The sequence below is a fragment of the Sander vitreus genome, chromosome 13, assembly GCF_031162955.1.
Source record: "Sander vitreus isolate 19-12246 chromosome 13, sanVit1, whole genome shotgun sequence".
Lineage (NCBI taxonomy): Eukaryota > Metazoa > Chordata > Actinopteri > Perciformes > Percidae > Sander > Sander vitreus.
Window position 1 is genome coordinate 15,036,603 of NC_135867.1, and position 14,064 is coordinate 15,050,666.

A 14,064-nucleotide genomic window follows, 5' to 3' on the forward strand; every position below is an offset into this window, starting at 1 on the left:
CTGGTTACCTGCACCTTGGGTGAGCTGGCTGTAACCTTTTGTTTCTGCAAGCTTTAAGTATTGCTTTTCTCCCATGTCTCTCTCTCTCTCTGTCTCTTGTGTTCTCTGAGCAAGTATGTGGGTGTTTTCTGTAGGTGGTTCTCTGGCATAGCTGAGCACTAAAGAGAACACAATATGTTGGGCTCGTAATCTAAGTAATGAATAGTTAGATTTATGCCAGCTGTTGTCATAGGAAGAGTTAACAGACCAAAACTTGGAGAATATTGTTCCAAGTGTTTGGTTTTTAATTACATCTTTTGAAATGTAATTAAAATCCTAAAACAATGACACCCACTCTCACATCTCATCATTATTAAGTGAGCTTGTTTCTTAAACCATGTGCTATATTCAAGTCAGGAGTTATTTATGTAATTATTGACAAAATCCTTTAAAAGTGGTTATAAAGCGGTTTTGGATCAGCTGATAAGTTGTTGGTGGTGATGTCTTTTAGGTGAGCCAAAAGCAGACAACCAAATCTAATCTGCCACGCAGTCATGGGCATCCTAATGAGAACCTGGGTGTCCTGGATCAGCTTGAACACACACACACACTCTCACACACACACACACACACACACACACACACACACACACACACACACACACACACACACACACACACACACACACATTTCACAGTATAAACTAATAAAAAACTTGGAAGCTCATTCACTGTCTCTTAAAGTGAAAGCTTTACAGTGATCATGAGGCTGTAAAATGGTGAAAGGTTAAATTATATGAATTTTCTTTGGTGTCACATTAAAGTGCTACAAAACAGTGACGTGTGAAATTACTAATACTAATTACTGTAATACTTTACAATAAATAATGAGCAAGAACAATCTACAAGAGGTGTAATCAGAAAAAATACCTGCACCTATTTTGCACCCAGGCTGGGACTTGATGTATACACTTTAGTTTATATAAGGTCACAAATCTTCTCTGTCTTACTGTAAGTTTCAGTAAGAAAAAAAGACAACATTGACATTAGTGGGTTCAACTACCTTGCCTTTTACAGTAGTACTACTAAGTAATACAGAGGTGCAAGGTCAACTTCACAGAGTCAACTTGTTGCAAGATCAACACAACATTGCACTGCATCTCTGGGTGTGTAGTCGAGCCTATGCGGGTTTATACAATGTGCTGTACATACTATGTTTGTGAATTAGAGAATGAGAAAAAGTAGGACAATTTTTGCAGGGGATATATATAAGAAGACACTGAAAGCAGCCATATTTAGAGAGGTCAAAGAATATTTCAGTATAAGAAACAATAATGAAGGATGGAGTGGAGTGTGAAAGGAGAAAATACGAGGTAAAGATGATGTAGTTACCATGGATACAGAGGGTTAAGGCTTTGGGAAGTTAACTCATTATGAATGTCCAGTTTACATCCAGACAATCAACACAATTTCCCTTCTGATGAAGAAAAATAACACACATGCACAAATTGGTTAGATGTTGCAGCCATATTTAGTAGTTATGGCAGAAAACTTAAGACAGAAGGACTACCACTCCCTTCCATTAACAAACATACATGTCTGACAAACCTTTGATCACTTCAACCTGAACTGCTCCAGTGAAACTGCCCTGGTTATAAAAAACTAGTTAAACTCGCCAAGCTCCAGGATGTTTGTGTGTTGAAGTGTTTACCTCTCCTTTTCTTTGCAGCTGACCAAGTTGTTGCTATAAATATGAATGCTTTGGAACTCAACATGCCTGACTTAATAAGGTTCACACACTAGTCAGTTGTAGAAAAGATTTTAAGCAGAATAACATAATACATTAACCAGCATTACACTTATTAAAGCAGACTGTAAATAACTTAGAATTGTAATTAAAAAACTATGTATGTGCAAAATTCACATAATTACACAATATGGGATCCTTCTAAAATGGTTAATACTGCTTTATTTGGCTCTTGCAGAATAACGATAAAGGAAGCCTGTATGTCACCCACACGTTAAGTTTAGGTAGATATAGAGGGAGAACAGCAACACAATCACACTTGCTTGAAATGGTAAGAACCAATAAAAACACTCCTGTTTTCATCCTGTATTACTTTACACCTTTTGGATGTGTTACATCAGGCATTTTGTGAGCATTTTGCTGCTGGAGGTTTTGTCCGGCAGGTTGAGGGCTAAAAAGTTTGACTGTTTGATACTTTGAATAATCATGCCAAAGAGCGTAGACAAGGGCTGAAGTTATACTTGGTTGTCTGCTAAGAACTTTAAACTCACAGTATGACGAGTTACTAAAACTCTGTTAACAAATGTGCAACTTCTGAGTCCATGTGGTTTTAGTTTGCAAGCTCTGGTTCTTTGTAATTGGGCACTAAGAACACAAACAAACCACAAACATGCACCAAACTAAAATCGTCAACTCAACTCTGTTTCAGACCAAAGATGCCAAACTGTACTGTAGGTACTTAGATATCCTTGGAAGACTGTGTGGTGTGCCTGTCCCTCTTTGTCCAACTGTCTGTTCTGCCTCGTGCCACCTTTTATTATTTGAAGCAGCCAGAGCAGCTCATCTGCCTGTTGGAGTCCAGCTGAGGTGAGATGGTGTCTGGTACCACGCTTTTCAGGATGTCATTCTCTGTGGCCATGATGTGCTTGACCAGGAAGTTTGCAGCTTCACCGATGTTGAGATTGTCCTATAAGAGAGATACAACTGTTAATTATGACTCTAGAATTAGTTTTTGCTTATCTTTTTTAAACAATCTGTACAGTTTCAGAATTTCTACAGTTTTATTTTCTTAATTGTGTGAATGCTGATTCATACATACTATGACTTTTTTCAATATACTATACGATGACTTTTTGTCACTTTTGACATACTATACTGTTACTTTTTTTATCACTTTTTTCAACATACAAAACTATGACTTTTTTTTTCAACATTCTATACTATGACATCTTTATGACTTTTTTTTTTTATCACTTACACTTACCATGACTTATTTCATTTTTCAACATTTTAAACTATGGACATGGTGGCCCAATGGTTAGCGTTGTGGTCTCACAGCAAGAAGGTAGTGTTTGGACCCAGGTAGTCACAGACTTCTCTATTTGGAGTTTGCATGTTTTCCCTGTGTTTCCATGGGGTTTTCTTTGGGTGCTTCGGATTCCCCCATCGGTAAAAAAAAACAAAACACGTTCCTCTTCCTCTCACTTAATTGGAAGTTGCTTTGGGTAAATGTAACGTAATGACTTGTTTCGACCAACTATACTATGACTTTCTATGACTTTTTTCAACATACTATACTGACTTATTTCACTTTTTTCAAATGCTATACTATGACTATTTCTGACATACTATACTATGACTTTTTTATCACTTTTATCGACATACCATACTATGACTTATTTCAATATACTATTATCACCTGTAGTAACATACTTTACTATGGCTTTTTTGACATATGTAAAGATGTATGATTGTATGTATGATTTCTTCTTTCGAAATACTATACTATATGACTTTTGTTTATCACTTTTACCATGACTTATATCACTTTTCAACCCTTCAACATATGAGCATGGTGGCCCAATGGCTAGCATTGTGGTTTCACAGCAAGATGGTACAGTGTTCAAACCCATGTAGTCTAGAGCGTGGATCGGGCTGCATTTTTCTCTCCGTGTCCGACAGAGCAGTAACCGAACCCGACCCGAGCCCGACAGGCATTAAGATATTTATATCCGAGCCCGACACAGTTAAAATCTCATTTTTTTCTCATACTAATGACACATATACGTTTGTTTGTGTGGAAAGCCCACTTTTATTAAGCAAATGTAGGAAGGCATTCGGAAATGTCAACAGATGAGCGCATCAGCGCACACGGGGCAACAAGCGAACGTTAATACAGGTCACACACACACACACACACACACACACAATTTTCAATGCCTTATCGCGCTGATGTGACCGAACCCGACCCAAACCCGAACATCATTTCTAAATATCTGTCCGAACCCGGCCCGTTGGGTACCGTTGCGCACCGTTGGGCTCGGGTCGGGTATCCATCCTCTAATGTAGTCACAGACTTTTCTGTTTAAGAGTTTGCATCTTCTTCCTGTGTTTGCATGGGGTTTTCTCCAATTTCCCCCACCTATTTCGACATTCTATACTATGACTTTTTTTTTATCACTTTCGTAGACATACTTTACTATGACTTTTTTAGACATGCAAGAAGGCACAGGGTTCAAACCCAGGTGGTCATGGGCTATTCTGTTTGGAATTTGCATGTTTTCCCTGTGTTTAATTTGGTATAATATATTTTCTAGATATAGTATAATAGATATAGTATATTTTGAGTTTAATACGGCAATATATGTGTTTCTAAATACAGCATAATTTAGGTTTATGGTTTCTTATTAGCGTCTAACTGTGTTCGTTTTCTGTCTAATAAAGACCAAATAATTTCTTGTATTGATCTAATTTGATAGAAAGTAAGGCTTATTATATCTTATTTATATACTAATTACAGGATAATTAAGATATCTGGCCTTTAATTAGGGTATAACTGTTTTCTGCTTAAGAAAAACAACATTATTTCTAGTTATGGTCAAATTTGATGAAGAAGTACGGCTTATTATGTCTTTTTAATTTACCGGAAAATAAAGTGCAACCGAATTCTGTACTTTTTTGTAACTGCTACCAAAAAAGTCTACGTATGTCTGTGTGCATAGCCTACCTCTGACACTTCTGGATGAACCTGCACCTTATAACCTTTGACCTTTCAGAATGTTGAGTCTTGATGCAACAAGAATGGCAGCACACTTATGCTGCTCCAACACATTAGTGCCAACAGAGGATGTGTGAATGAAGACAACTTTTGTAGAATTTCAACTCAGTCTCACAGCAGTTCATGAAATGGTCACATAATTTAATTTATTTAATGTGATGTCAGCACGTTTTTTAAACTAATGTATTTCAATGGGAAGCATCTTTCGTGATCACAGCACGATTCTCAATGAGAAGATGACGTAGCATTAAGAGCGACTACGGTAGCGAGTAGTATGAAAGCCCGAAAATCCGCATAGGGAGGTTGGATGGGGTGGGGGATGGGTGAAACAACACAGGACTTTCACCCAGGAGACCGGGGACCGTGTCCCACGTGTCACGTTTCCTAAACCCAACCGTCGCTTTCTTCTTTTACTAAACCCAACCGTCCCATTCTTCTTTTCCTAAACCAAACCGTGACATTGTTGTCCCGCGTCCCGTTATTGTTTTCCTAAACCCAACCCGTACCACTGTATACAGCTATGCAATTGTTGGTATTATAAAAAACGTGCTGACCATCACGGAAAAAACGAGATAAATGTGTTTGTGTACACAAATCAAATTACGTGACCATTTCACGAACTGCCGTGAGACTGGGTTGAGAACTTATAGCTACTTGTGCACTGCCAGTTTTAAACATGCCTGTTTGGAACGGGCCTGTTATTGCTGCTTGCAGCTTTCTCGAGAACCGTTTATCTCATCAACTTCACACTCATACTGTGCTTCATTGGGTCCTGAGCAACGCACCTGCCATGACATAGTTGCGGCTATTAACAGTTAGAAAAAACGGTGAAATACACTCTGGTTCACGGCGAAAAACATCAAGAGCAGACTTTACCATTAGAAAAGGTAGGCAACTGCCTGGGGGCCCGAGGTCAAAGGGCCCCAAACAGCTATAGATTAAATGTGATGTGTAGTTATCAAAAAATTGAATATGTTACTATTCTAATTCACTATTCATTATACCATGAACAGAGGGCCCCCAAAACAGTTACTGACTTACTGTGTACTCTACTACTTCAGGGGAAACATTTGCCTGACAGAGAAATGTTACTGGTTACGTTGCAGATTCAGGTTTTACTCATAAATATCACAATTTAAATATGATGTATATTATTATTGATTAAACTATCCAGCATTATATCTAGGGCTGTCAACATGAATGCGTTAATCACAATACGATTAAGGGCCGAGCATAATGCGTTAATTTTTTTTAATCGCATGCCCCCATTTATTCATTTATTTGTGTCGTGCCTAACAGGCTACTATTTTAGTAATAATTTGTAATATTATTACAAAGCATGTCAAGCTTGAGCTACCACCTACGAGCTAAGCATAGTAGTACAGTTAACGTGACTGGAGAGAGCTATAGTTGCCGACCTGTGGATGAAACCAAATCCAAAAAAAATACTACAGCTCTTGCGAAATGGGTGGCAACTAACTGCAGACCTGTCAGCATCGTAGAAGACTCAGGTTTTAAAGACGTACTACGGTTGGCATGTTCTGACCCGTCTTATACATAACCGGTGATCACTGGACGCCAGTGAGTAATCAAAATTATTTAAAAGTTACTGCACACTATACTGACTCTAGATTCAAATGTGTGACTAGATTCACACATTTTCTTTTGTTTACAGTAAATAAATAAATAAATAATAAACAAATACAAATCTTAAAGTCAACTTCATAAAGTAACTTTCTTTGCATTCATTTGATTCCCAATTAAGCTACAATGGTAAGAATTGCTTTCCATTGTTAATATGTACTTAAACAGTTCTGAAATGCTAAATAATAGAATTTTAATCATGTGATAAAACATGTGATTAATTGCGATTAACTATAGAAATTCAGCGATAAATCACGATTAAGAAAAAATTAATCGTTTGACAGCCCTAATTATATCACAGTTGAAAGCTCCACCTTCAACGGTTGTTAAGTACATTTAAGTATATTGTGCTGATAATGCCTCTCTTTTACTCTTCACTTGAAGTAAACATTTGAATGCAGGACTTGTACTGTCAGTCAGAAACTATGTTTTGTTTCACACAGATTATTGGAGCTCACTCCTTACAAACACATAGAGTATAGAAATGAGTTGTTTAAACAAAACTGAATTTTAAATTCTAGTGAGGATCCCATTGTTTCTGAGCATACAATTTATCATAAATATGGGGAAATATGTGGTGCACAAAATACCTAGACATTTCTATTGATTAAATAACTTCTTGGCCTGGAAGCAGAACTCCTTTTAAAAACAGTTAACAATCCTCTAGCTGGTTTTGACCCTGCTTTGTAAATCTGTCTCGCTGAGCCACTTTTCATGAAGATATGAAATTCCAGTTCGCTCTGTGGGGATGTTTTTCACTTACTGAAGTGACCTGAGTGGGAGAAGATCTCCACTGATTGTGTCAGCCGCTTACTGCAAAGGCCTACATTCTGGCCCATGAATTATCATGTTGAGGATTAGAGCAGTACTTCAACATTTTGGGAAATATGCTTATTTGTATTCTTGAGTTATATGAGAAGATTGGTTATTTCATGTCAAATATGAAGCTAGAGCCAGAGGCCAGTTAGCTTAGCTTAGCATAAAGGCCGGAAACCGGGGGGAACAGCTATCCTGGCTCTGTCTGAAGGAATACAAGCCACAAACCAGCGCTTCTAAAGCTCACTAATATGCAGTATAAGTCACTGTGCCCAGCCAAGAAATAGACCTGCTGATTATTTCTCACATCCCCAACCGGCACCGTCAGACACCGCCTACCAAGAGCCTGGGTCTGTCCGAGGTTTCTCCTTAAAAGGAAGTTTTCCTCACCACTGTCACACTAAATGCTTGCTCTTGGGGGAATTACTGGAATTGTTGGGTAAATTCTTTGGAAATTCTTTGGAAATTATAGTGTGTGGTCTAGACCTACTCTATCTGTAAAGTGTCTGATACTATAAATAAAATTGAATTGAATTGAAATTAGTTACCCATAAAACCACAAACTGTTGTTTTAACATTCATTTTTGTACAGATTCAACAAACAAGATATAATGTGTTAATAAGTGAGAATTAGAGAAAAGAATACCTTAACCACACTCTGGTCTCACCTTAGCCGAAGTTTCAAACCACCCGAGAAAGCCATGGTCCTTGCAGAACTGGTTCATTTTGATGCCGTTGTTGGTCAGCTCCTTGCCCTGGTCACACTTGTTAGCCAGCAGCACAGTGGCAATGCTCTGTCCATTAGTCAGCATTAGTTTGGAGTCCAGGTCCTCTTTCCACTTGATTACGGCCTCAAAGGTCGTGGGCCTTGTCACATCGAACACTATGAAGGCTCCCATCGCTTCACGGTAATACACTCGGGTCATGTTTCCAAAACGTTCCTGACCTGTGATGAACAAACACACAGACACAGGGAGCTTCATTCATTACTGTGGCAACACTATTGTTCCCAGCCATCAGTTTAATAAAAGATTCTCTTTGTTTTCCTGCATTTTTTGCAGCAAAACAACTAATGCAGCTGGCATTAGGACTGCAGTTAGCAGAGCCTGCATTCCCATGAAACAGCACATTCCTGTGGTCTTACTGTCACGCTGCACTTAACCAGAAGGTCAATGCAACTGCTTGCTCTCGCTGATAATAGGCCTACTGAAATTAAACCTGTATTTTGCCCGACCTGTAATGAAAATAATCTCTGACCATGACTATAACAGTATTCATGCAATATATCGGTAAGAATATAACCATGTGAAATGTCTGTGTGAAGGTATGCTATTTGCCTCATTAGTAAGAGGAAATGGAAAATCTGACAGGCCATGGATTGAGAACTTCCTCCTTTTGTGCGAGATAATATCAACGACTTAAATCGCTCACAAGGAACCCCTCATGTGCAGTGGTGTGGCAGCAGTCTCAGACAGACACACACACGTCACACATGTCACTTGACACACTGTCATTCAATAAACTGATGATGCAATATACAACTTACTGTAACAGGACGTTAAAGTACAGCATGTAAAATGTACCATTCCTTAGATTATAACAAACCAGATTTCTCAGCCCAGTCTATTCCTACTCCTCCCTAGGATGAATTTCAAGTAGGTAAATGAGACTAAATCCGATGTGATTTATAATTGCATTTGACCGCTTGAAGCACGTGCCTGTGTGTGTGTGTGTGTGTGTGTTTGTGAGTGACTAATGACTTTTGTTTTTTTATTTAGGCTCTGATGACTCCTGTGACTGGCCTTTAAATCTCCCTCACATGGGCCTAATCACATGATGCAGCACCATAGCTTGAATGACCACAGGTCAGGTCTTCCATCACAAAGTAGAATTGATTTTAATCAGAAACAAAGATCTTAAGTAGAGTTTAATCCATCTTTCACATCTTGTCAGACCTTATATCTGTCTGCCGCGGACAGACCTTTTTGGCCTTGGGAGGTGCCATGTGTATATCAGAAGAGAGACGTGCTTAAACCAACCACTTGGAGTTGCTCGTGGTAGTAAAGCAACATGATCCCCCACTGCAGGCGCGTAGTCAGTAATGGGCCAGGGTGGCACTGGCCCACCCACTTTACTCACCAGCCAAGTTTGATCAAAATGCATTTTGTTATGAAAAATATTCAAATGTATGTAAAAAAAAATAAAAATAGTAACAGACCTGTTGTGTGTGTTTAATGTGTTTTCTCGTCTGATTAAAACAATACTGTTGAAACCATAGAATAAGGATCAAATAATTAGGAAGCCTTCGGAACGTAACAGAACATAATTTCATTTTAGAACTGGTCACCTTCCCAGCCTCAAGTTCTTCCACTACAGAGTTCTAAAGTGTCCACTCAGAAATCTGTCCAGAAAGTTGACAAGTCTTGTATGAGGTAGAATAAGAGTGTGTGTGTGTGTGTGTGTGTGTGTGTGTGTGTGTGTGTGTGTGTGTGTGTGTGTGTGAGAGAGAGAGAGAGAGAGAGAGAGAGAGAGAAAGATAATACTTTGTCATAGCTCTCCACAGTGACAGTGCATCTTTGAGCTGTGAATGTTTCATCATTTTACAACAGTCATGCCTCACTGTCAATTTTAAGATAAGTCTTATCTCCACAAACCATCAACTTTTCAGGAACTCTGGCAAACAGCCTTGCTGAACAACAATTTGACGTTTTTCAGTGAGGATATGAAGGGGTTCCTTAGTTCTTGCAGATATTTAACACGAACGTAACCTATCATTTAAACTATGGATGGTGTGCAATATATTACACCCGCCAAATTGTTACAGTGACAGCAGAAAACTAGGCCTATATACCCAGCAAAAGACATATTCAACTTCTTCACTGTCCCACCTGCAATGTCCCACAGTTGGAGACGGACAGTCTCAGAGTCCCAGTTCAACACCTTTAGGGCGAAGTCCACGCCGATGGTGGCCCGGTAGTTGGTGGAGTAGGTCTGGTGGACGTAGCGCCTGATGATGGAAGTCTTCCCGACCCCCAGGTCTCCGATAACCAGAACCTTGTACAGGTGCTCGGTCCGGAGGCTCTGCATGCCGTTGGAGTGTGATGAGTGATTGGTCATTCCACTTGTCGGATCTCAGGCGCACAGCAGATTTCAACAACTTTGACTCAGTATACGGTTTGTGACTTCTACCCCCTGATCCCGTGTGTCTCCCTCTACGTGTGTGTAGGAACCGCCCTCCCTGTCGTGTAAAGAAGTGTGTGATGTGCTCAGGGGCTGTGCTGCTTGAGAACTTGTGACCTCGCCTCGTCGCCCTGGGGAGACGAGCAGTGCGCAGGGTTTACTAAAATAACGCCGTACGTAGTTCCTGTTACAGGGCTTCGTGAGTTTCGAGTGTAAAATACTGCCAATTTATATGATTTTCTGCCATAGTGTAGCCTAACCCTTTATGTGCTGCTAAACCATCGCCTAGTTGCTTAGGTATCCAAAACTAATATAAGCTTTAGGAACATACATGGCAATGGTGTGCAGGAATGGGTGGCACTGGCCATGTCTTTTTTTGGTAACCTACTGTAAAAAGTGTCCCTTTTAAAATGCTAAATGTAAACTCCTTACAGGTTGCCTCCATCATCTGGCCAACGAGGGAATGCTCCTTAAATCTTGTTTACAGTCAGTTAAAAAATGCAGTCATATTGCAATTAATACAGTATAGTAGGCTAATGTCAGTTACTCATGTCCATGTAAAAACTACTCTGATTCTTGCAACTAACAGGAGAATGCAGACTGGTCGTACGTTTCATTTGTACTGAAGGAAAATGAAAATTGAACCGAAGTACGTAGGAGGGCGGAGCCAGGCTAGAGAATGCACACAGTTCTAGTAATATAGAGTGCTCCCATTTTTGTCATATTATATTGTTATGATTATAAAGTATGTAAAAATATTTATCGAATCTTCCTGTTTCCCACAGCAACACATCCACCTGCTGGATCAGACATGTCAAACATGGCATTGCAGGTTGTCATTTCTCAGGAAACACAACTTTGGGCATGCTCTACAATGTTGATGCTACTGTTAAAAGAGCAAAGTTATAAAAATAAGGCAGTACACTGCATGTTTTAACAGACCCAATACCTGGTATTATCTGCCATATCTCTCAACTGGAATACAAAGTACTCAGTAGACAGACAAATGCAAAGAGGACTAACCCCAGGCCTTAAAGCCACAGGTTTTTATTGTGTGAAGTAAAGTGTTCTATAGAAGTAAGAGATAACCTGGTTATGATGTTGTGTGGCTGTGAGTTGCTGAGTGAGTGAGTGAGTGAGTGTGTGAGTGCTGTTAAAACAGCAAATACCACCATCAGATTTCAAGGATAAACATTGAGTTGGTCCATTTAGGCCTGTGCTCTCTCCTTTGGCTCATCAAAGCTATTATGCTCTAACTATAAACGTTGCCCACCATCTTGTAAATGTTAATTTCACTTAACAATTTTGGTCTACAATTTACGGCATAGGGAATTGTATCACGTTATTTAATAAAGAGTGCCCCAGAAACCCTATTTCCCATTAGGTTTATTAATTATCGCACCATGATTTGACACAATTATCTTCTTATTTAGAGAAGGTTCATAAGTAACATCGACTAAGGAAGTGTAAAAATAACTACTGCTGCACATGATCCAGTTACTACCATTAAAAAAGACGTGACTCCTTCAAACATAGACAATAGCGTCGTTCAAATGTCACTTTGAGACATTTTCTACCAGTTACAGTTGTACTTTAAATTTTAAAATATTCAGATAAAGTATTATTCCTATAATTGGGATGAAGAATAATGTGAATGAAGCATTCCTAAAATGTAAACAGGGAGTATTAACAATGAATTACAAATAATTGTAAGAAACTGTTTTGCATTTTAAATGGAAACGTTTATTGCAGCACAGGTCTAAATTGTAAATTCTGGCATCTGAAAGGCAGATGAAGAGATAAGACCAAAACAAACGTCTTCTGTAGATTATATCAGTGAATAAAGCTTAAGTATAATCCTGCAAATTTGGCACAAACCTGCATGCAAATATGGCAATTGTCTATGATATCGAAGCCAGTAGAAAAACACTACACAATTCAAAAAACCTGAACACATTCCTGCCTGTGTAAACATACAGATAAAAAATAATGACTGAAGGACTGATAAACAAGCATAAGCTAGCTCTGACATAAACATCATCAGTTACATCCGCTAGCCTGTCAATCTGCATCCCCATAAAAGCCAAAATGCAGATACAAAAAGAATATTAATTGATTCATTGTCATATATTATAAAAAATAATAATAATAATAATGTCTGAAACATGAGCCCATTTATAGAAACATAATGTAATTTACATACACTGCAGATAGACATTGGCACATATGTAGGGAAAAAGCCAGGCTAGAAACAACTGTTTTGCAATAGATGTTTGGCACAAAATCTGGCACACTTTCAGTTTGCTTATCTCCTCCTAAAGCTAATCTTAAAAACAAATCAATATTCACAGACTGATAGTATCATTAATTTGCTACTGTATCTTTTCATCTTATTAGTTTCACATGTACAATATATATATATATATATATATATATATATATATATATATATATATATATATATATATATATATATATATATATATATATATATATAAATAAAAAGTAATTTATTACAAATATAACTTAAAGAGTGCAAACAAATCTTGACATCATGCAAACTGGAAACATTTTGAGCCAAAAGATGACAGCACTCGTTCAGCAGGTAGGAGTTGAAGTCAGAAGGTATTTTGGTTCAGACACATCCTGAGGTGGAAAATCATTTTGGTCCACTTTAAATGACAATGTATTGTACATTCAGCTAAGAGAAAATAATTAAAGAAGACATCTAAGTATTCCATAAACTCGTGGATTAGACACTTGACGATTATGTCTATTTAGACAATGTCTTACATTCCCTTGAGATGTCCTCTCAGGATGGGAGGGGGTTTCATTCTCAGTAAATATTTTCTTTTCAAGAAAAGAAAAGGTCATAGAGAACTCTCCACACAGAAAAAAATGCTTCCTGATTCACATACTGCAGCATCTGTAAGCTTTCTCCTACATTGTCAGGATATACAATGCTTGCTTATGTTTTCTAGGACTGACAACCTATTAGAGGGCAGCATTCATGCTGATACAATCGACATCTACCTGGGTCTCAAAATATTAAAGATTAGGGCAATTTGTCAGTAACAAAAACATCACATGTACAGAAAGTCAACAGCAATAATATACAGTAAGCAATAAAAACAAATCACGCTTTCTGTGTTTATGATAATATGTGATGCAAAATATACAAATTCAATACAATTATCTTTACAACCTGCACCTACCCAAAAAAATCCAATGCCATTTTGAAGTTCAGTATATAAGCCATTTTGGCTTAATCCAAAGAAACACTAAATATAAACATTTGGTAAATTCCCCCTATTTATGATTGATAACCATTTTTATAATGAAATCAAAATGTAATTTTTACATACATTTTCCTCAGCTTATCAGTATTTTCTTTGGAATTTGAAAAGTTAGAAACCTGTGTCAGTCAGTATAGCATTTGACAGTCTAAAATGCCCATATGTTTGTCAAGTTTTACTCACTTGGAAACAAACGATGAAGCACTGACAATGCTCAGCTTAATTTCAGCATTTAATATTTGCAGTCGTGCCACTTTTCTCTCAGTCCTCTCAATGGAGGTATATATGGGTGCATTCAATCCAATCTGAAAATAAAAATATATTTTAAAAACTGATTACATATT

At 38.0% G+C, this 14,064-nt stretch overlaps 1 protein-coding gene across 1 annotated transcript; it reads right to left on the bottom strand.

Annotated features, from left to right (window-relative positions):
* Positions 1 to 1,781: 1,781 nt before the first annotated feature.
* On the bottom strand, positions 1,782 to 10,542 carry rab38b (RAB38b, member of RAS oncogene family). The gene is made up of 3 exons (XM_078265855.1): positions 10,133 to 10,542; positions 7,913 to 8,190; positions 1,782 to 2,693 (listed from the first exon to the last, which is right to left on the bottom strand). The coding sequence occupies exons 1-3, from the start codon at positions 10,359 to 10,361 to the stop codon at positions 2,544 to 2,546; spliced, it is 657 nt and encodes a 218-aa protein (XP_078121981.1). The 5' UTR covers positions 10,362 to 10,542; the 3' UTR covers positions 1,782 to 2,543.
* Positions 10,543 to 14,064: the final 3,522 nt, after the last annotated feature.

Excerpts from the sequence above, each read along its gene's own strand:
- rab38b (XM_078265855.1), bottom strand. The coding sequence starts at position 10,361 with ATGACCAATCACTCATCACACTCCAACGGCATGCAGAGCCTCCGGACC. Across the intron at positions 8,191-10,132 it reads CCAACTGTGGGACATTGCAG|GTCAGGAACGTTTTGGAAAC; the intron begins GTGGGACAGTGA and ends TGTTCATCACAG. Across the intron at positions 2,694-7,912 it reads GGTTTGAAACTTCGGCTAAG|GACAATCTCAACATCGGTGA; the intron begins GTGAGACCAGAG and ends TCTCTCTTATAG.